This window comes from Schistocerca piceifrons, chromosome 8 (genome assembly GCF_021461385.2).
Source record: "Schistocerca piceifrons isolate TAMUIC-IGC-003096 chromosome 8, iqSchPice1.1, whole genome shotgun sequence".
In the NCBI taxonomy this organism is placed as follows: Eukaryota; Metazoa; Arthropoda; class Insecta; order Orthoptera; family Acrididae; genus Schistocerca; species Schistocerca piceifrons.
Window position 1 is genome coordinate 345,963,994 of NC_060145.1, and position 22,184 is coordinate 345,986,177.

At 37.6% G+C, this 22,184-nt stretch overlaps 2 protein-coding genes across 2 annotated transcripts in view; one reads left to right on the forward strand and one right to left on the reverse strand.

Annotated features, from left to right (window-relative positions):
• LOC124711579 (DNA-directed RNA polymerase III subunit RPC2) overlaps positions 1 to 8,908 on the forward strand; it is a 196,715-nt gene extending 187,807 nt beyond the window's left edge. The window contains exons 20-22 of the mRNA XM_047241725.1: positions 3,223 to 3,386; positions 7,728 to 7,817; positions 8,723 to 8,908. Of these exons, the coding sequence (XP_047097681.1) occupies positions 3,223 to 3,386; positions 7,728 to 7,817; positions 8,723 to 8,852 (384 nt within the window). The 3' untranslated portion in view covers positions 8,853 to 8,908. The remainder of the gene's footprint in view (positions 1 to 3,222; positions 3,387 to 7,727; positions 7,818 to 8,722) is intronic.
• Positions 8,909 to 20,916: 12,008 nt separating this feature from the next.
• Positions 20,917 to 21,555, reverse strand: LOC124712343 (inhibitor of growth protein 3-like). The gene has a single exon (XM_047242639.1). The coding sequence runs from the start codon at positions 21,553 to 21,555 to the stop codon at positions 20,917 to 20,919; it is 639 nt and encodes a 212-aa protein (XP_047098595.1).
• Positions 21,556 to 22,184: the final 629 nt, after the last annotated feature.

The following is a 22,184-nucleotide window of genomic DNA, read 5'->3' on the forward strand; positions in this document are numbered from 1 at the left end:
CTGTATTGAAAACAAACACTAGCACTACTGGCACTATGGTTGACTAAAGGGACTCTCTCTGACTGTATTCGAAACAAACACGAAATCTATGGAACACTATTACTAGCACTCGACAATTAAAACTTCCTAAAAGCAAAAACACACAGAAGAAGAAGTGACAAGTAAGAAAAATGCAGTTAATACTTAAATTAAGGTAGCTCGCTGCACAGCAGAAGTGACACAGACGGCACTTTCAAGTGGAATGATCTGTATTGCCCTTCCACTCCTGCAATTCTCTGTACTGCATCTCCTGTTCTGTCTTCTCGGTCACCCTGATGCTGTTCTATCTCAGAAACTGCCTGTTATTAACTGCCGGACTTCCGTAATCTGTTTGACACTTTTGTAATTGTTTGTTTATGGCTCTCTAATGCATCTGAGACTTCTTTATTAATTTCCATCTGTTTTTGCTGGAAAACCTCATTGGTTTTTTGATGCTCCTCAAAGTTTTTGGCTGAGCAAGGTGGTGCAGTGGTTATCACTCTATACTTGCATTCCGAAGGTTGACAGTTCAAACCTGCATCCACTCCTTCAGATTTAGGTTTTGCGTGATTTCCCTAAATTGTTTCAGGCAAATGTCGGGATGGTTCTTTGAAAGTGCATGGCCATTTTCCTTCCCCATCCTTGACACAGTCTGAGCTTGTGCTCTGTCTCTAATGAGTTCGATGTTGATGGGACATTAAACTCAGTCTTCCTTCCTTCCTTTAATGTTTTTGGTATTGATTTGATTGCATTTCCATTGACTGATTCGATTGCATTTCCACTGACTGATTCGATTGCTCGCAACCAGCACAATGCTGAACAACTATGATTGAGATGGTGCCCAGACTCATAAAGGACACAAATTTTCAACCATGATTGCAAAACTATAAAATTCCATAATTAAAAAAGATTATGAATTCCAACAGAGCACACAACAGATCAAAGAATAAAGGAAAAACCAGAAAGAATTATCACCAGGTTGGTGAGCTCCAGCGAATGTAACTTGATACCAAAACAAAAACGTGTGATTATGAGAAAGATCCCCTTTGAAGCAAGAATTAGATTGCAGAAGAATATGCATACTAGTGCATGAGATGTGTAGATCATGTCGTGAAAACCATAAATAGAAACTGGAAATGGACTTCTCTCCTCTAACAATATCACGATTTCCGAATTTGGGAGTGCACATTACAAATTCAGTCTTATCGTGACTGCTGCTAAGGTTGCTGCAGACGAGTAGCAGGGCCGAACTGCAGCTGCTGGTAACTGTTTTTGGGGTGAGGCTATATGATGTGATTGCAAATCTTGTTATGCTTCTGATCAGTGTCGTGGGTATGAATAAGTCCCAAAGTGAAACTTCAAAGACTTGGCAGGAGATGGGGGGCAGGGTGGGGGAGGGGGCGGAGAAGGAGGACGAGGAGAAGAAGAAGAAGAAGAAGAAGAAGAAGAAGAAGAAGAAGCTAAGTACGACTTTGAGTAGAATCACCTAGTAGACGATCAAATCAGAAATCCTCTCCTGATTTTTGATAGCCTTTCTTCACCCCTTGAAAAGGCACATGGCATACTCTTTTCCAACCAATCCCAGAAAGGGCATAAGTGCTCTTCCAACCGGGTATTTGGAAGTCATTTCACTAGCTCCCACGATGAAGTTAAAGATGTACCTGCCCATGAGATACGTATATATGGAACGGGAAATGAATGTTGCCCTGTTCCGATGTCCAGATTCGTTTATGGAAAATTCTGAAAATTTTGTTGGGCTTCGCATAATGTCCCCAGGGGAAGCGCAAAGTTTGGAAATTTTGCAAACTCACAAATGGCTACATATTTTGCATGCGAAAACGTGTCTGGAGACCACACACAGCAAGATTATGGCAAATGGACAACTAAGGACTCCATCCCAAGTTTACTACAAGCAGAGTTCTCATCTCTTCCACTGGTGGTGTCTTGTTCTGTGGTAGAGGACACCAGGTCTTCAGTTCCACTGCTCATTGCCTTTGGAGGCTGAGGCAGGAGGATAATTCCTGAAAGACTTACCCAAATGTCAGTGTGGTCTGCTAGCGTGGGACCTGCCTTCTGAGTGACTGGCAATTCTTCCAGAATGCATGAAAGTTCCTTCTGTTTTCACCCCACTGAAAAGGGATCCCCTAGTCAAGATGCATTTAATGAAAGAACTACTACAAGAATGAAATGTAGATGTGGGTAACCAACGTTGCCGCAAGATACCCCTAACCACTCATGTAATCAGCGCACAATAGGTGAAGTGTCGACAAGTAAAAACTGAATTGGAAAGTAAATGAAGCAAGAGAGTCTCATATGAAAGTTCAGTCTGTGAATAGGATAAAATGTGAGGGGAAAGGCTCACCCTATGTCACAATTTGGTAGCTCTGAGGGTGGCAGCAATTTGAAACAGAGAAAAGTCAGCACAAAGTATTCTGCATAGTGCCAACTCCAACAATCAGTACTTAGGAGGGTGGCTTCCAACTTATTGCGATCATACTTAAGCTAGTCTGTTTGGGACTCCTAATGTACTAAGTTATGTAAGTTACCCATTAACAAGATCGACAAATGTGTGTCCTGAAGTGTTGCCACACAATGTCAGTATTGGGTCTGGAGCAAAATAGTTGAACAACTACTGCTTTACATACTCACTAGTCTGTCATATCAAATATTATGATGACCTGCAAGTCTCTGAAGCTATTGTATTCGTCTACTGTTGTTGTCTCTGATCATACTGTCCAGTACAGCACTGTGGCATTGTACAGCAGAGAGGGAGGGTGTGTGTCAAATACACTGCATGATTATCCAACCAGATAGTCTGACACAGTAAAGTTGTGAAATAATTCAAAGGGACACATGGGGCACCTGAACCACTGGCAATGTGTGAAACACATTCTGCAGGAGCAGCACTCATGTTCTGTCTCAGTGGATGGGCTACATACTAATTGTCTTTAACGGTTCTCCATCTTCCACGACTTCCATAATGCGGGCATGCTTGTATGTACACATGCAGTTACGGACATGCACTTCACAAAGTGGTTATTTAAAAATTATGACTGAGCATAGAATTCATTATTTGTATATAGTACCTGTCTTGTCATGGCACAGTGAACTTCCTTATCAACATTTAACATGTTCCTTGGCATAATTGATATTTGTGTTCCTAAGGAACTAAGTCACTTATCAACAAAACCTTGTCTTTTGCAGGTTTATTACCAAAAGCTCAAACACATGGTGCAGGACAAAATGCATGCTCGGTCACGTGGTCCAAGAGCAGTTTTGACTAGGCAGCCTACAGAAGGCCGAAGCAGAGAAGGTGGTCTTCGCCTGGGGGAGATGGAACGTGATTGCCTCATTGGTTATGGTGCAAGGTATGTATTATGAGGAAGTCCATGAAATATTTCAGGGGGAAGTTTGTAAATTTAAAAGTGAGGAGGTATAAAATAACATTTAGGTTGCAAACTGACCTATTTGGAAAGGAAGTGGAATTGGTCATGTTCATTTAATTATATTTTATGTAATATCAAAAGAAATATCATTTGTCTCATTGTAATGTCAAACACTACAACAGTTTCGTTATAAACTGAAATCACCAAGCTTGTATTCTGGATTAATTATTTAGTCTGTTCAGCCAAAGAATGCTAGGTTATGTAATGATATTGATGTCCTAATAGATAAATTATATGAATATACTTTAAAAGGGTGAGCTATGTAAACTGAAAGAAGGGAGGAAGTTGAAATGCAGGTGAGGTAAAAAGAACTGAAACATGGACTGTCGGTATTGTTGCAATGTAAGCTCTAATGCTTTGTGAACCACGAATTAGTTTCCTCTGGTGGCCTTGGAGACAATGTTTTAATTTTTTTCTTATGCTTGCAGCCAGTGATGTTGCGATATTTGGAAAAAGTCAAATTAGTGACATCATCAAAGCTGGAGTTCTTGTTAAAGATGGGAGGAAAAATTGTCCTTGACTACATTAAAATAACTACAGTGTGCCCAAAATAAAACTGATACCAAAAGTTTTCATGAGTCTGATTTTCATAGCTACACTGCATTATGATTTTGTCAGGATTTTCTGCAGAAAACATTACGCATGTGAAAGACAGTCTGCAGAAGTCTGACAAAGTAGCAATGAAGTGTAGCTGTGCAAAATGCACAAAATCTGGAAAATGCTGCAGAAACAGAGTTTGTTGCACTCTTGAGTCACAAAAGAACACTACTTACTGACAGACAAAAGTTAGTAGAAATTCATGTGTGTATAAAGAGATAGAAGAGCGAGGCATATAACTACTTCCTCTGTCATACCTTAGCGAAGAATCTTGCGGATAATATGAGAAGATTCTGGTCCTACGTAAAATCACTAAGGAGGTCGAAGACTTCTATCCAATCACTAATTGACCAGCTTGGTATGTCAATAGAAACCAACAAAAAGAAAACTGAATTTTAAAATTGTACACTTAAAAAATAATTTGCACTTGAGAATTGTACAAACATGCCAAGGCACTGTGTCCCATGTGGAAAATGTAGAAATAAACATCCCTGTATTTTTAAGCACGAGTCTAACACAAGTAAGCTGCCAGGATTCCAAGTTCATTTTTACTGACAGTACTGTATAGCAGTGGTCCCTTACTTAGCTTCCATTTATCGCTAATCTTTCATCCAGTGCAAAATCCCAAGTGACTGAAAAAAAGTGCATGTGACTCTTGTATATAACAAGGGTCAAACAATTACAGACTCATATCCTTAACATACGTATACTGCAGAATTCTTCAACATATTTTCAGTTTGAATACAATACATTTACTAGAGACAGAAAAAAAAGCATTTTATGTGCGAAATTCAGCCTGCCCTTTTCTCATATGATAATCTGCGAATTAAGGACAAAGGACAACATATAGATTCTATATTCCTAGATTTCTGGAAAGCTTTTGACAGTGTCAAACTGCAGACTGTTAATGAAGGTCTGAGCGTGTGGAATGGGTTCGTAAATATGTAACTGTCTCAAAGACTTCTTGAGTAATAAAACTCAATGCATTGCCCTCAATGGTCAGTCTTCACTGGAAGAGAGTTTTGTGAGGAGTGCAGCCAGGTAAGTGTGATAGGACCATTTATATACATAAATGATCTGGTGGATTGGGTGAGCATCAGTCTGTGATTGTCTGCTGCTGATGCTGTAGTACTTCGGAAAGCGTAGTTATTGACTGACTTAGGATACAGGATGAATTAGACATAATTTCTAGTTGTTGTGATGAATGACAGCTTGCTCCAAATGTAGAAAAATGTAAGTTAATGCAAATAATAAGTAAAAACAATCCTGTAATTTTTAATACAGTACTTGATACAGTCATATCGATTAAATATCTAGACGTAATGTAAAGAACGAAATGAAATTAAGCAAGTGCGCAAAGACAGTAGTAAGGAAGGTGAATGGTCGACTTCAGTTTATTGGGAGGGCTTCAGGAAAGTGTAGCTCATCTGCAAAGGAGACTGTGTATAGAATACTTGTGCAACCCATTTTTGAGTACTGCCAATGTGTTTGTTACGGGTAGGTTTGCTCAACATGTTACAAAGGCACTTTGTGATCTTAGAAAATGCAGTTGAGAGAAATCTAGAGAACAGGCATTTGCAGCTGATTGCAGGACAATTATAATTCCGCCAATGTACATTTCACGCAAGGGCTGCAGAGACAAAGTAAGAGAGACTGACGGTCATACAGAAGCAGACTTGTAAACATTTTTTAGGGCAGTTTTGTTCTGCACTCCCTGTATGTGGTATTAGCCAAAATAGCTAATCAGAACTGAATATTTATATTTTTTAAGGCAGAAAAGGAGAGTCCACTTACCGGTTGGTAAAACCAGAACAAATGGAAAAGAGTCTATTGAAACAACATTTTGATTCTCATTAAAAATAAAATGATTAAAGTACTAATGTTAAGTACTCAGCTGAAATACGCACTCATATTCATATCAAGGATATTTTTGATAGTGGTAGTGAATCATAAAGCATAATCAGTATTTGAGCAGTTTGTACTTCCATCAGATTCTGCTTGTATGATCTTTTATTGTGTAATTGTCTTTCAGCAACAACGTGAATGGCAAAAACCAGAATTTCGAACAAGAATTCTTATTACTGGCTGATTATACCTAAGACAGTAGTAGAAGCAGCTATTCTTTGAATTTGCATAAAGGGGTAGTGGAATACTGTCTCCTTAGGCTGCATTTACACCTGTGCACCTTGTGGCTAGACACTGTGCGGCTGTGCTTGCTCCACATGCAAGGAGAGGCACATATCTTTCCGTCTGGTATGGAGACACTCCTTTGTCGCTGTGTGCACAATTCAGAGACATATGCGGCTTTGCACCAGTTCATGCACCTCTTTACCTCCTCGTGCAATGGCTGCATGTGTCTAGTGTGCACAGAAAGTCGCACAGGTGTAAATGCACCTTTATTGTGCTAACTAGTTACAATATTGTAAGGAAAGGTATTGCTGGCAATGTGTTTAGTGTGTTGACCAATAGCAACTCCCTTTCATTTCATGAAACACTGTAGTTTTCTGGTCTGGCTCTGTAGCTGAGTGATCAGCACGGCTGACTGCCACGTAGAGGATCTGCCTTAGATTCCTGGCACTCACAGGGATTTTTTTCCTTGGTGGGAGGACAGGAACAGGGTGCGCTCCGCCTCGTGATGCCAGTTGAGGAGCTATTTGACCAATTAGTAGTGGCTCCAGATCATGAAAACTGGCAATGACCAGGAGAACAGTGTGCTGACACCACACCTCTCCATACCGCTTCCATTGACACAACTGGCAGAGACTGACATGGCGGTCGATTGGTATCGATGGGTCTGCCAGACCCTGTAGATGAAATTTACATTTTACTTTTGTTTTCTGTTAAAGGAGTTCTGAGGAGACTTATTTGCATGTATACTAATTTTCTTTCTCTGTCTTTGGTTTTGTTGCAGTTACGTGCAATTTTGTATGAAAATGTATGGTTACTGTACATACTTACCAACTCCTGCTCCCTTTCCAAAAGTGTGCCTGCAAACTAATTATTGAATTTCCATTGTAGCACGTATTATCCTGTGCAAAGAGCATTTGTAATTGTTTATGTAGTTACTTAAATTCTTTAAACTGCCTCTTGATTATTGAGTCCAGTCAGTATTCTTCCATGTAAGGCTATTACTGTTAAGCCTTCAGAACGGCCTATGGAATAATATAACTTTTTTTAGTGTTTGTGAATCATTTTCCATGTTGTTTAACTACTTGATACACAGACAGTGGAAAGGGTTGCATTTTTTCCATTTTTCTCGTCAATCTAAAAAAGTGAGGAATTTTTGTGCAGCCAAGTTCAATAAGAATGTGATTGCTTGCTTAATGCAGTTGCGATTTTTGATTTATTGACTACTATAGTGGATAATGTATGCCTTCCTTTATGATAATTTTTAAATTTATTGATTGATCAATATTTATCAAAGATTAGGGTCCATTTATAATTAAGTTTCCATTGACCATTCGAACACATTTCAACTAGTACTTAAAAGATTTTTCATTTTGAAATGAATTAAATGCATTAGCATGGATAAACATATAATTCATTTTTGTACATTACAAAATCTAACATCTTGTATGGAATTTGCAGTGCTGAAAAATTGTTGTAATTTTGTATTGCTTCTAAATATTTACAAAAAAATTTGCTTACCAAGTGGATGTATTTCAGTATGATGCTTGTTGAAAGACTCATGATTTCAAGTGATGCTTTTGATGTGGATGTCTGCAACCAGTGTGGACTCCTAGCTTACTCTGGATGGTAAGTTGATGAAAATAGCTCTACTCTTATGTTGTTGGAAAATCAAACTGTGAAATATTCTACCTTAGCTGGTAGGCATCCTTTTAAAATAAAAGTTGAATTACTGCTGTTCTGATGAGTTATTAGATTGCCATCAGAAGTAGTTCTGCATGAAAACCTGATAAAGTTTAGAGGTACTATAGCTTTAATAACAATAGCTCTCAAAGAAAACCATTCTAAAGTATGTAGTTTCTGTGTGTTGCTTCTGACTGAACAATCAAGTCTTACTAACTTGTTGAGGTAGAAATCTGCAATCTTCCCTGAAAATCCAACATTTATTGAAAAATTTGTGTGTTTGAGTTGAGCAAGTAAGCAACAAATATATTTTATGCCTAAATTTCATTTGAGATGTGCACTGTTCTGATGATTTTTCATGAAATTTTTGTCTTGTAATCAGAACAAAGTAACACTATATAGTTGACAATTCATTATTTACTATTTATGCAGATGTATACTGTACTCTAAGACATTTTTATTTTGGAAGTATATTTACTGTAAATGGGTTAACTTCTTCAAAACACTGTATAAAAGTATGCAATTAGTTATAAAGAAAAAACTACATAATAAGTAGCTGGGTGTATGCAGTTCCTTATCAGAGAAATCACTTTACTGTTCCCTTTCATGTATTATAAAGTAGCTGACAGAAAAAAGTTTAACGGTATGTCTCAAGCTGTAAATTATGACAAACTTTTATAAATACAGTTATGAACACCAAGCCAAGAGACCAGCACCTTGCATTATCATTCAACATTTTTCATTTGTAATTTAGGCACAAAAACAATGCAATGTAATACATTTTAACTATAGTAAAAACTGTTTTAATGTATATCCACTCTATTGTTTAATTTTTTTTTTTAAATCCATAGGTGTCACAGCTGCCACTCCAGCAAGTCTGTCTCAACTATCAGAATTCCATATGCATGTAAGCTACTGTTTCAAGAGCTTCGATCCATGAATATTGTGCCACGACTGACTCTCAAAAACTACTGTGACTGATGTATTTGTATATATTTTGTATATTTGAGGAAATAAATTATTGTTTTTTTTAATAACTTGCACCTTTTTTACTTTGTGCACATTTCTTTCCTTTATGTTTTTCCTAGGTTTGTCTGTCTAGAAGTTCTTGGGTTAAATGAATTCAACTGTTACTTTTCATACTCACAAGCAAACACACCTCATGCACCAATGACTGCCACCTCCAGCATATCGGGCCAGAATGCAACTATCGCTGTCTACAGATTGCTGCTTGCATCCCACATGATGGTTGCATTCCAGCCTGAGATGCTGGAGGTGGCAGTCATGTGTGTATGAGGTGGGCATTTCTTTTTTGCTGATGAAGGCTGTGGCTGAAAGCTCCATTTAAGTGTCTGAAAAATTGTACCCATCTGCAGCTTAACGTGTCTTCTTTACGATAAGTAGCAATCTGTCTTTTCCTGCATTGTTCATATTCCTACCTGGAGTTTCCATTGATTCAACAGTTATTTTTACTAATTCAAAGTAAAACAAACTGATTATAGAAGTGGCCGTGCAGTTCTAGGCACTACAGTCTGGAACCGAGCAACCGCTACGGTCGCGAATCCTGCCTCTGGCATGGATGTGTGTAATGTCCTTGGGTTGGTTAGGTTTAATTAGTTCTAAGTTCTAGGTGACTGGTGACCTCAGAAGTTAAGTCGCATAGTGCTCAGAGCCATTTGAATCATTTTTGATTATAGAAGTGTAACATTCTCAACTGACGTGGAGGAATGTATCTTAATGCAGTGCTCAGCTGTCATAATTAATATTCTGAGTGTATGTATCAATTGCTTCACTTAAATAATGAGGCTGCTACTTAAGTAAGACAATAGCTGACTACTTCCACTGTGTGAATTCTTGTTTCTCACCAAACAACCTGATGACTGACACTGTGTCATGTACTTCTAATATGATCCAGTGACGTGGAAACAGGTAATGAAGTCCAGAATGAGAAACTGGTTCTCACAGTTTTCACCTTTGATAGAGTGGCACTACTGAACACTGGAATGTTCTGCACACAGTTTTAATCTTTCAGTGTTTCAGAACTGCACACACTCAGTTGCAAAGTGGAAGATTTGTACTGTACATACAGCTGTTTTTCTTTTAGTTCCATTTAATGTATACTTTGACTCATTAAACATCCCTAAAGTGTCTCTCCACACGTAGATGTTCATAACAGGATAAATGGAAGGATAAATTAATTCTGTTTACTCTTCAGTGTTTCAACAAATGTGAGTCTTCTTCTATAATAAAAGAATCATGTTTTCAAAGACCGATTTATAAATGTGAAATAAAGTGAAGACTTTCCTGTACAGTGGCTTTTGGGTGCTATTATTATAAATATCTGTTAGTTCTTGATGTGAAATGTGTATCCTTAACTTTTATTTTTGCTATTATTGTTTGTGAAAGGAAACAAACTGAGGAGAAAGTTCGTGCAACTAAGTTATATTTCTGTTTGAAAATTTCTGTTATAAAATATTTCTACACCCTGAAAAATGACTACCTGTATTTAACATTGGCTATTCATGAAATGCAATGTTTGTCACAAGCTTAGGAAAGGGACTGGAGAAGCAAATTCTGATGAGAAGTGAATTCTCACTTAAGGACTGCAGTCATGCAGAATTCCTTTTATATTTTTTGATAAGAGAAGTATAACAAAAATTTAAAAATGATATGTGTGAATTAACTCATTTACAAATTTTTTTTTATTTCAATCAGTTATACTTACTGAATTAGAATATCTGAGGACTGAGGGTAACTTAATGGTTGCTTATTTGTGTTGAAGAATTAGAGTTGATCAAACCAGATGATATAATCTTCGTTTCTGAACATCAAGTGATCACTGGTATAGATATGTTAAATGTTACAGGATTCAACTTAGCCTCTTACTTCTGTAGGGAAAATATGGAGAAAGGGGGCATTACCACATTTATCAGAAATTGATTTAGTTTCAAGAATAATGATAGTAATAAATTTTCCACAGAGCAGCACTTAGAAGCTTGTGCAACAGTAGTTGTGTTTCATAATAAGTCCTTTATAATAGTAAGTATATACAGAGCACCTCCAGGAAACTATAACCTTCGCATTTAAAAAAATCTGATAGCTCTGTTGACCCATCCCACAGTAAAAAAAAAGGGAAACAGTGGTTATAGGTGACTTTAATGTGGCTTTTGTGAACAGCTCTGTCAGTGAACAATTATTGCAGTCAGTAACACTGTCATTTGATTTAATGCTACTGTTCCTACTGTGAACATGGCAAATAGGGTATGTAAATGTTGTGAGACTGCTACTGAAATCATCTTTGTAGACAAATCTAGGGAAAAAAAGTCATATCACAAAACCAATAGTAAATGGGCTATCTCATCATGACATGCAGCATTTAAGGTTAAATGTTGCAACTTGTCAGAATATAAAATCTGTTAAATCTGAGTACAGGAGGGTAACAAAACTGTAAAAAATTGAGAATTTTTGGAGGCTTCTCAAAGGCATGAAGTGGGTAGATGTTTACAATACTTCTTGCTCAAATGGAAAATACAAAGCGTTCATTAATAAAGTTGAAAATTGCTTTCTTTAAAGGTAAGTCAAATCAAACAGAAGTCTAAAAATAAACTATGGATTACAGGAGGAATAAAGATATCAGGTGGGACACAAAGGAGTCTGTATTTACTATTGAGGTACAGCTCTGATGTTAGCATTATAATGCAATTCAAAGAGTTCTGCAAAACGTTGAAGCAAGTAATCCAGAAATTGAAGCAGCAACAAAATAAAAACTACAGGGTGTTTCAAAAATGACCGGTATATTTGAAACGGCAATAAAAACTAAACGAGCAGCGATAGAAATACACCGTTTGTTGCAATATGCTTGGGACAACAGTACATTTTCAGGCGGACAAACTTTCGAAATTACAGTAGTTACAATTTTCAACAACAGATGGCGCTGCAAGTGATGTGAAAGATATAGAAGACAACGCAATCTGTGGGTGCGCCATTCTGTACGTCGTCTTTCTGCTGTAAGCGTGTGCTGTTCACAACGTGCAAGTGTGCTGTAGACAACATGGTTTATTCCTTAGAACAGAGGATTTTCCTGGTGTTGGAATTCCACCGCCTAGAACACAGTGTTGTTGCAACAAGACGAAGTTTTCAACGGAGGTTTAATGTAACCAAAGGACCGAAAAGCGATACAATAAAGGATCTGTTTGAAAAATTTCAATGGACTGGGAACGTGACGGATGAACGTGCTGGAAAGGTAGGGCGACTGCATATGGCAACCACAGAGGGCAACGCGCAGCTAGTGCAGCAGGTGATCCAACAGCGGCCTCGGGTTTCCGTTCGCCGTGTTGCAGCTGCGGTCCAAATGACGCCAACGTCCACGTATCGTCTCATGCGCCAGAGTTTACACCTCTATCCATACAAAATTGAAATGCGGCAACCCCTCAGCACCGCTACCATTGCTGCACGAGAGACATTCGCTAACGATATAGTGCACAGGATTGATGACGGCGATATGCATGTGGGCAGCATTTGGTTTACTGACGAAGCTTATTTTTACCTGGACGGCTTCGTCAATAAACAGAACTGGCGCATATGGGGAACCGAAAAGCCCCATGTTGCAGTCCCATCGTCCCTGCCTCCTCAAAAAGTACTGGTCTGGGCCGCCATTTCTTCCAAAGGAATCATTGGCCCATTTTTCAGATCCGAAACGATTACTGCATCATGCTATCTGGACATTCTTCGTGAATTTGTGGCGGTACAAACTGCCTTAGACGACACTGCGAACACCTCGTGGTTTATGCAAGATGGTGCCCGGCCACATCGCACGGCCGACGTCTTTAATTTCTTGAATGAATATTTCGATGATCGTGTGATTGCTTTGGGCTATCCGAAACATACAGGAGGCGGCGTGGATTGGCCTCCCTATTCGCCAGACATGAACCCCTGTGACTTCTTTCTGTGGGGACACTTGAAAGACCAGGTGTACCGCCAGAATCCAGAAACAATTGAACAGCTGAAGCAGTACATCTCATCTGCATGTGAAGCCATTCCGCCAGACACGTTGTCAAAGGTTTCGGGTAATTTCATTCAGCGACTACGCCATATTATTGCTACGCATGGTGGATATGTGGAAAATATCGTACTGTAGAGTTTCCCAGACCGCAGCGCCATCTGTTGTTGAAAATTGTAACTACTGTAATTTCGAAAATTTGTCTGCCTGAAAATGTACTGTTGTCCCAAGCATATTGCAACAAACGGTGTATTTCTATCGCTGCTCGTTTAGTTTTTATTGCCGTTTCAAATATACCGGTCATTTTTGAAACACCCTGTATATGGGATATGGTGAAGACAGAGACAGGTAGGGCCAAAAAGAAAGAGCAAGAGATAGCTCTAAAAATAAATGAGACGTTGTTAACAAGTGCATGTAGTGCTGCAAGTACTTCATTTGTGTTACCAACAGCTTGGTGCTATCAGGTTCAGTAAACAGTGCAGTGGAATATCTGAGACCAGTCTTTACAAATAACTTCAGTAAAATGGAAATGGCACTCGTGTCTCGCAGAGAGTAGCATCCATCAGAAAATCCTTAAAATTAAGGCATGCTAGTGGTTATGATAACTTATCAATGAATTTAATCAAAGAGTGCTCATGTAAGTTGAGTTCTATCTTCAGTTATTTGTGTAATCAACCTCTTACCAGCAGAAGATTTACAGACTGGCTAAATATGCTGAAGTTAAACCGCTTTACAAGAAAGAGTGCTAAAAAGATACTGCAAACTATTGACCAATTTCACTTTTGCTGGCTTTTTCAAAACTAATTGAAAAGTTTGTGTTCAAGTGTGCTGTTAAACACATGACTGCAAATAATATATTGTTCAAGTCAAAGTTTGGCTTCCTTAAGGTTTCTGATATAGAGAAGGCTATTTACATGTAGAGTGAGAATGTACTTAATTCATTAGATAGCAAATTAGAGGCTACTAGCATTTTCTGTGACCTGCCATAAAGCTTTGACTGTGTGAATCATAGCGTTCTCTTAAGTAAATTAGAATATTATGATTTCAGCGGTAGTGCTGTGAAATGGTCCAAGTCTTACCTAACTATTGGGAAACAAAGGGTGTCACTGTGAAATACCTGTAGAGTAAGCAATCTTCATCTGATTGGAAATTAATTACATGTGGTGTTCCTCAAAGTTCAATCTTGGGTCCATTGCTTTTTCTTGTGTATATTAATGACCTCTCATCTGTTAAATTGCCAGATGCTAAATTTGTTTTGTATGCAGATGATACAAACATTGCAATAAATAGCAAGTCAAGATTTAGAAATGACTGCTAATCAAATTTTCACTGACATTAATCAATGGTTTAAACTTTGGAAAGACCCACTATTTGCAGTTTGGAATCTGTAAGAGGATTCCTTCCAGCATGAATATAACATATGACGACATGCAGATTGAAGAGGTTGACAGTGTTAAATTTCCAGGATTACAACTCAATAATAAATTTAGTTGGGAAGAGCATGCCACAGACTTGCTGAAGCGCATAAGCAAGTCTGTATTTGCAATGTGAATAATATCAGATGTAGGAGATACAAATATTAAAAAAAAAGCCTTGCTTACTTTCATTGTAATATGTTACATGGGATCAAATTCTGGGGTAACTCATCAAACCGAGCAAAAGTTTTTAGAGTGCAAAAGCGTGTAATAAGACTCATTTGTGGTGTAAATTCAAGAACATCAGGTAGAAACCTATTTAAGGAACTGGGTATTCTAACTACTTCTTCTCAGTATCTTCATTCCTTAATGAAATTTGTTGCAAACAATCTCTCTATTTCCAACAAATAACTCAACACATAGTATCAATACTACGAATAAGAACAATCAACATAAAGACTTAAAGTCACTCTATAGATGAATATCTTAACAGGGACTGTTAGTCTAACGAACTAACTTAAGTAAAAATGTCGGTTAGATATCAGTTTTGACACCACTTGGTCACAACAGCCAGGATTAGGTATTTCATATATCATAAATTTATTAAAAGTGCATAACTATATTTCATTCTGTAAATATTAGAAGTTCCAGTGTACTGTAATATATTCACATTTTTTGACAGTCTCCTGACAATTGATTGAGGAAGTGAGTATTATAGTCAAATGTTCTATGCTTCTTATGTTAAACTTTCTGACATGTTCCACACCCATGAGAATCATCTCATTTTTGGATCTATGTAATGAAAACTGAATCTAATTTGAACCTAATCTAATCTAATGTCAATGAATGACATTTGAATGGCCGTTGTTTCTTTCAATTTTTGCAATAAAAAATTAAACTAAAATTTCCCTTCAAAAACAATTTTGTCAGAATTTGTGCGCATACTTGATTATTGATGTAACTTAATTGTATGGTGCTCACAAATAGCGTTTTAATCATTGGGATGTTACAATAAAATGGTATTGCCAAATGAATGGCTTTTCACATTCAAAGTTTGCGTCACTGCTTCTTTTCTGTTTTGTTTTTCAGTTATGTTTCAAGGAACTGACAGTGTGATAAGTGAAATAGGAGAAAATAGACCACCCATGTATATTTAATGTTTTGTTACTTCTAACTTATTCGCAAGAGACTGCACTGCCAAATGTCCCCTTCTTGCCAAGTGTGCAGGCCAAAGCCAAGAACTTTGTCAGCTTCAGTATATTTATTGGTACAGCCTTGTAAAGTGGACAAACAGTGGTGGGAAAACCAGAGTAAGTACATCCACAATAAAGGGCGGTGTAATTTCTGCTAAGATTTATTTTTTTTCCACAGCAATGAAGAGTGTTTGGTCATCGCTGATGATGAATCCTTGCTGTTTAGCTAATCTGTTGTATTAAATGGGATAAGCATGAACAGCATTAAGCAGTATAGTGATAGTTTATTGCAGATTAAATATACAGTTTGTTTCTATGATATCCTTGTCTTTTTTTAATGAATACCTTGAATCGCTGCACGTCCATGAGGATTCTCCTTCTTCATGGGATCTAAGGAATGAATGAATGAATGAGTTTGTAAATTATTTTAGTCCAAGACAATGTGCCACTTTGGTCTACATATCTCAGTGGGTATTTTTCTGTACATTTCCTCCAATCAGAATTTTGAACCGTCGGCTAAATATACTTTTTACAAAGAATTGTGGAAAGGACAAAACAGTATCTTACACTGGTAGTAATTGTTATACTACTTGTATCTTACATCACTTGAGAGAGATGTTGGTCACCAGGACTACAGGAAATGCTGGGCACCAACACCAACAGTTGAAAGCCGTGATTACTGCCACTGTTGTAAAGAGTCAGACTATTGCTCCTCTGTTCATTTTGAAAGGTCTGTGTATGTTTTTACTGAGAGAGTTGAATGTAAGTCAGTCCCCTGATTCTAACCATGTCAAGTAACATTATTAAATAACAACAGTCAGTTGCGAAACAAGTTTTAAAAGATAAATCAAAGTTCTGAAAATTTTTGGTGGAATAAATGAACTGTGCTTAGACATTTTTGAAGTTCCAACTTATAATCAAAGTAGAATTCAGAGTTGCCGAAGATTTTAAGAACACATTGCACTCAGGGTATCTCATCAAAGATGTAATAAAATCAGTGACTTATACAATAATTATTGATTCCATGTAAGTTTAGAATAGTAGAATTTATAGTTCTTATGAAACCAACATTTTAAGGAGATGCAATTATAATAGCCCAAAGGATGTACCAGAAACCACTATTTTCAAACTATACAGTGCGAAAAATATTAACAGCTAGTGTGGCATATTTTACATTTCTTGTCACTGCCACATTATATAGCTAGCAAAACTAGAGGAAACTACAATATCTGATAACAACAATCTAAAGACATTTGTTGTTGTTCACAAAAAATTATTGGAGAAAAAAAGGATGAAGTATAAGTTTGAACGATCAATTTTCCATTTTAACTTTCAAGACTGAACTGAGATGCTAAAAAACCAAGTATGTGAAATGTTGGAAATGCAATAATAAAATTGAACTCATAATATGCACACTGTGTATGCAAATGCAGATGTTCTCATGTCTGTTCCCTTTGTCATTAAGGAGAAGTTGTCGATATGTTTATTGAAATCAGTAATCTAGATGAAGATAAGACAGTCCTAAAATTATATTCTTTCAACTAGTCAATAGTAAGGAGTGTTGCAAACAGAAAATGGCCTCCAGCATGCTCACATTTGCTACATATCTTAAACTGCTTTTAGGGTGAATAGTTACTGGGGCACCTTGAGAAGGCAGCCAAAAAGTCAGCATCCTCCAGTGCTCCTTTCTGAATACATGCTAATCCGCATGACTTTCTGGAGACAAAGATAATCTGCTGCATTCCCTGCACTTTTATTATTGCTATTAGTGAACAGATACTAGAACAATAAATGCAGAGGTGCACAGTGACAGCCAGTTCGAGATGTTGTCTAGGGTTTTTGAACTAGAAGATGTATGATGCCAGAAACCAATGAAGGGCATCTAGGGTGTTGCCTAGATGCTCTCACAAACTGTGAGAGCTGTAGAGAATTTGCCAGTAAAGTGGGAGTGGAAGGGAGTTACAAGTTTAAATGAGTGGGAGCAGCTTACATCAGTGGAGAAATAATTTATTACTTCTCACCGATGGCATGAAAACATAGAAATAGGGTGTCCAAAGAGGTAAAGACGAAGAGAGAGTGAACAGTTGTGGTGTGTATGATGATGCATATGGATGGTCTGTGCAGTCACCCAAGGTAACATAGTTACAAGCGTCACTGCCCGTTGGTAGTCATTTGCTGCCTGACTTGCTGTTAGGTTCTGCAGATATAAACCTCACAGCGAGAGAGAGAGAGAGAGAGAGAGATGTGAAATACTGTCTAATAGTTTTGTGATAGACTGGCTGTCTCTGGCAAGGGATGCACAGTGAGTACACCTGCTGGTGCCATGATAGAGGAACTTCCACTTTTCAGCAGAGTCAGTGCTGCACTGATGGGTATTTGTAATTTATCACACAACTGTATTCAGGGAAACATGGAATAATTAATGAGAAACGTCTTTCCCACCGAGGACAAGTGACTCTGAGATGTACTGAGCAATTGTTCCAAACACAAATTAATAATGCTTTTGTTTTTTTAATGTTGTGGTTCCCTGTTAGTTGCTTTTAACTTTGTGTAATCCGTTCCCAACTACATAAATTTGATAATTACTGGTGTACCTTCAGTGGCCTGGCACCTACCAATAATTAAAAGCAGTTAATAGGACAGGAAAGCTACTACACAATTTGGTGCCTAGCATGGGGTCAGTACAGTGATCACGTAACCAAACTGAGCTAGATGGTGCAGTAATAAGACACTGTACTCATATTCGGGAGGATAGCAGTTCAAATCCCTGTCTGACTGTGTAGACTTAGGTTTTCTACGATTTCTCTAAGTCACTTAAGATGAATGATGGGGATGATTCTTTTGAAAGGGCTCATCCACTCCCTTCGTCAGTCCAAGTTTGTGCTCTGAGGCTTCTAATAAATCTTGTTCACAAGGGGGTGTTAAATCCTAATCGTCTTTCCTTCCTTCATTATTACACTAACGGTTCCACTCACCCCACAGCAAACTGGTGTCACATAGCAAAAGCACAGTACTTTGGGCAAAATGGCGCTCTTGATGTTGGTGAAGTCAGGATTACTGTTATCATTTTGGGCTGAAGCCATCAACACTGAACTATTTTCAAAATCGTCATCTAAATAAAGAGCTTCCAAAAGCAGCAATTTAAAAGGAAACCTGGCATAAGTATCATTCCAAACCCAGTGGGCCAGTGGTCATCTTCTGACCATCTCCACTCTGAATAAAATTCTGAGCAGGTTTTCCTCATAGAATAAAACTAAGCAGTGAAAAATTTGAAGTCAATATAAGGAAAAAAATCATGGCTTTATTACCATTTGAAATGTCATGTAATCTCTGAAGTAGGAATAAATTTAAGATGACTTAAAACTGAAACTAGTGATAATACGATGAAATAGTGAGGTAGGAGGTGATGTAACTTTAAAAAGGATAATTTGGCTTTTACAAATTTTTGAGAACAGTGTATACTCCAAAAACTGAATTGATGTGTTAGCAAGTTATGATGTTATAGGTGTTTCTTGAGAATTGTACAGACTTGTGGTCATAAATAAACAATAGTCCAGGTGGAAAATGTCCTTTCTAAAGTAGTGCTGGACTGTGGACTCAGGAAATAACTGAATCACCATCTTGCATATAACAGTAAATCACATGCAGTCTTATGTATCAGTCAAGTTTGAAACACACCTATGCAAAATTACATGATGTGTGTCAAGCTCTTTAGAGCACCAATACCCATTAAAACTGGTGCAGAAACACACATAACATACTGTAGCAAACCTCTTCCAGCAGCCAATCATGGAAACTGTGTTAATGTATTTGAGTTTGGATTAGGATTTGTTTCTTCATTTATTAGGTCATGCAGAAAAGTAATGCATCTGAATTTTAATGTGAAAGCTTTTTAAAATTAAATTGAATGTTGTTAACAGTCTACATTTTTATTCTTAATATATACATATTGCAAAAAAATTCAGAAGCATTACTCTTCGGCACACCCTCAAATATTTGACTGTAAAAGTTGGGAAGGCACACTTTAAATTATTATCACCATGTATTATAATTCCATATTTTGCTCCATTCTGTTGGTTCAAATTTTGTTTTCACTGTCAAATGGGTATATACAATGTTTATAATTTCACAACTTTTCTAACGATTTATTCACGTGAGAAGAAGCTCATTGTCCTAAGGAATTAAATCCTGGCCCTCTTGGCTAAAAATATTGCATAAGGTATAAGAACAAATGTCCCAGACGTGGTCACACTTTTGTAAACATCTAAGAGAGACGTGAAAGTATTAAGGGGGAAAGATGCTGAAGTAATCAGTTTGAAAGTCAGTTGCTAACATCTGCAGTAGAGTCGAAGAAATAGGAGCAAGCACACAGGAGTATTCGTAAGAGTCAATGAGGAGGCACCTGTGTACTAATCTTGAAGTGTATGTTGCAACATGCAAAAGCCATGGTGAGAATTAAGATAATGAAGCAGAAGTTGTTCTTTCACTACCCAATAATAACAATGAGATGATTTTCTTTCAGTCATGAGAAAAAATATAATTTTAAACTTGTTTACACTACTTTCATTCCCTAGTGCAAATAAAAGCATCATAGTAGACCTATCTCGGTCTTGAAATGTGCTACACATCAGTGTCACCACAACCAAGTTTTTGTATTCAAAATCATGGGCTTTGACAACACACTACCAAGCACCTTGCAAACAAAGGTAGACCTCATTCTCTGATATGGGTAAGTCTCCTGCCAAAATTAGGATTTTGCACTTTGGATTGATGAAATAGTAACGGTTTCATCGTAACAAACAATGCAACATTGTCAATATGAGGCAAATGCCTAAAGATGCAATGTCAACATCTGTTCTTTGCAAAAACACTTTATTTTCATTTTATCTATAAAAGCGAAAGGCTCTGCAGAGCTCACTGGAGATAGTGAGATGCTTGTTGGATGGCAATGCTGGTGTGGTGAGTGAAACATTTCTTGTTTGAAAATATCAGTATCTGTATAAGGTCCAGATGGGAATTCTTTTAAATGTTTCACACAGTTAAACTAGAAGTAGAAATTTACGCTGCCATACAATACCTGAATAATCAAATGAAATCCAAAATAATTTGCTGGATCCAAACAAAAATCCATCAACATTGGTTAATGTCAGACATGTATCTTTAATTACGTTAAATAACATATTTATAGACTGGACATACAATATGAACTCACAATGGCACTGTATTGATTTAATTAAGCTACAAAATGACTGATGAATCAGATCCAGAGTGCTGTTATTACCTTAGGCTATTTGTTCAAGATAGGTCATCACAGAACCGGAGTAATGGAATAAGTAGCATCCTTCATTCTTTGGTACTTTCATAATGTGAATAGCTACAAAATTTCTTAGTATGTTATGTCGAATACTTTGCATGCTCTGTTCAGTTATTGTGAAAAATTATTGCAGAGTACCAATTCGATTTTTAGTTAATAAATAACTTCTAGTGTCACTATTGTCTACGGGAAACATGGGATGCTTTATTGGACCTGAAAATGCAGGTGCTGGTTGTAAGCAAGGCACTGTTACTGGTCTCTTCAGAGAAAGTTTTGCTTCAATAGACGCTGGCGAACAAAGTGATTGTTTCCGACGCGAGGAGGCGCGTTTTTTGTGGTAGCGTTCTTCATTTTCCTTCTTGGAACATTCTTCCAACAGTTCATCACAAAACAGTGACTCTCTCTCCAGCTTCTCTGTGACACCTGGGCAGCTGTCCTCCAGTTCTGACTTCAGCCTGGCGGTCTTTTGACATAAGTCCCAGAAACATCTGTTTAATAGATCGCGCACTCCATCTGCAATTTGTATTTTTGATTCTGCAAAACCTAGTGCTTTATCATAACCGTCACAGATAGATCGATATTCCGCCTCTCTCAGAGAGTCGTCCATTTCTGGCGCTCTTTTTAAAAAAAGAGACGATTTAGAATCTAGTTCATTTACGTAAGTTTCAACTGTCTGGTCTACATTCTGAATCTCGATTAGTTTGTCTTTAACTTCTACAGGAATGTGACCATAAACTTCGATGTAATCTTCTACGTGATGCATCACGATAAGTCTGTGTTCTCGAAGCAGTGAAGCACAGAACGAAATAAATTTCACTTTTATAGTAAAACGCACACTATTTTATTACAAAGCTTTCACGTGAACCGTTTTGTTCAACCACAAAACAGCCAGCCAATTCAACATTTTCAATCTGCGTTAAAAAATAACGTTACAGAGAAAGATGTCTTACTTTGTAAGCTGCGATGAATTTCGGAGTTGCAACTGGGACTGACACACGGCTACTGCTTTCGCTCCACATGTAAGTTGTCTTAGTTGAACCCCCGTATAGCGTCTGTTGAAGTTCCAATATTAGCCTATAAATAATTCGACCAGACAATATTCATAACCAAGGAAGTACCGTACTACCTTACTTACCAATGTCGCTAACACGATTCGTCGTGTATTGCCACGTCCTAATAAATGCGTACGGTATTAATTCGGCTTCGCTGGTAGTATTTTCGGCTGTTCCGAATATGTCAGTAAAGGTCTTCGACGATTGTTGAAGCTACGCTGTGATCTCGACCATACTGTATCTCTGGAGAAGCGTTCAGAATTTCAATGCACGGAACTGAGTAGTTATCAGGTACATAAATGAGACTTCGGTACAGTATTAAGGTCTGCCCGTAAGCACT

What these genes read in the sequence shown, in the direction of transcription:
- LOC124712343 (XM_047242639.1), bottom strand. Translation starts at nt 21,555, where the DNA reads ATGCATCACGTAGAAGATTACATCGAAGTTTATGGTCACATTCCTGTA.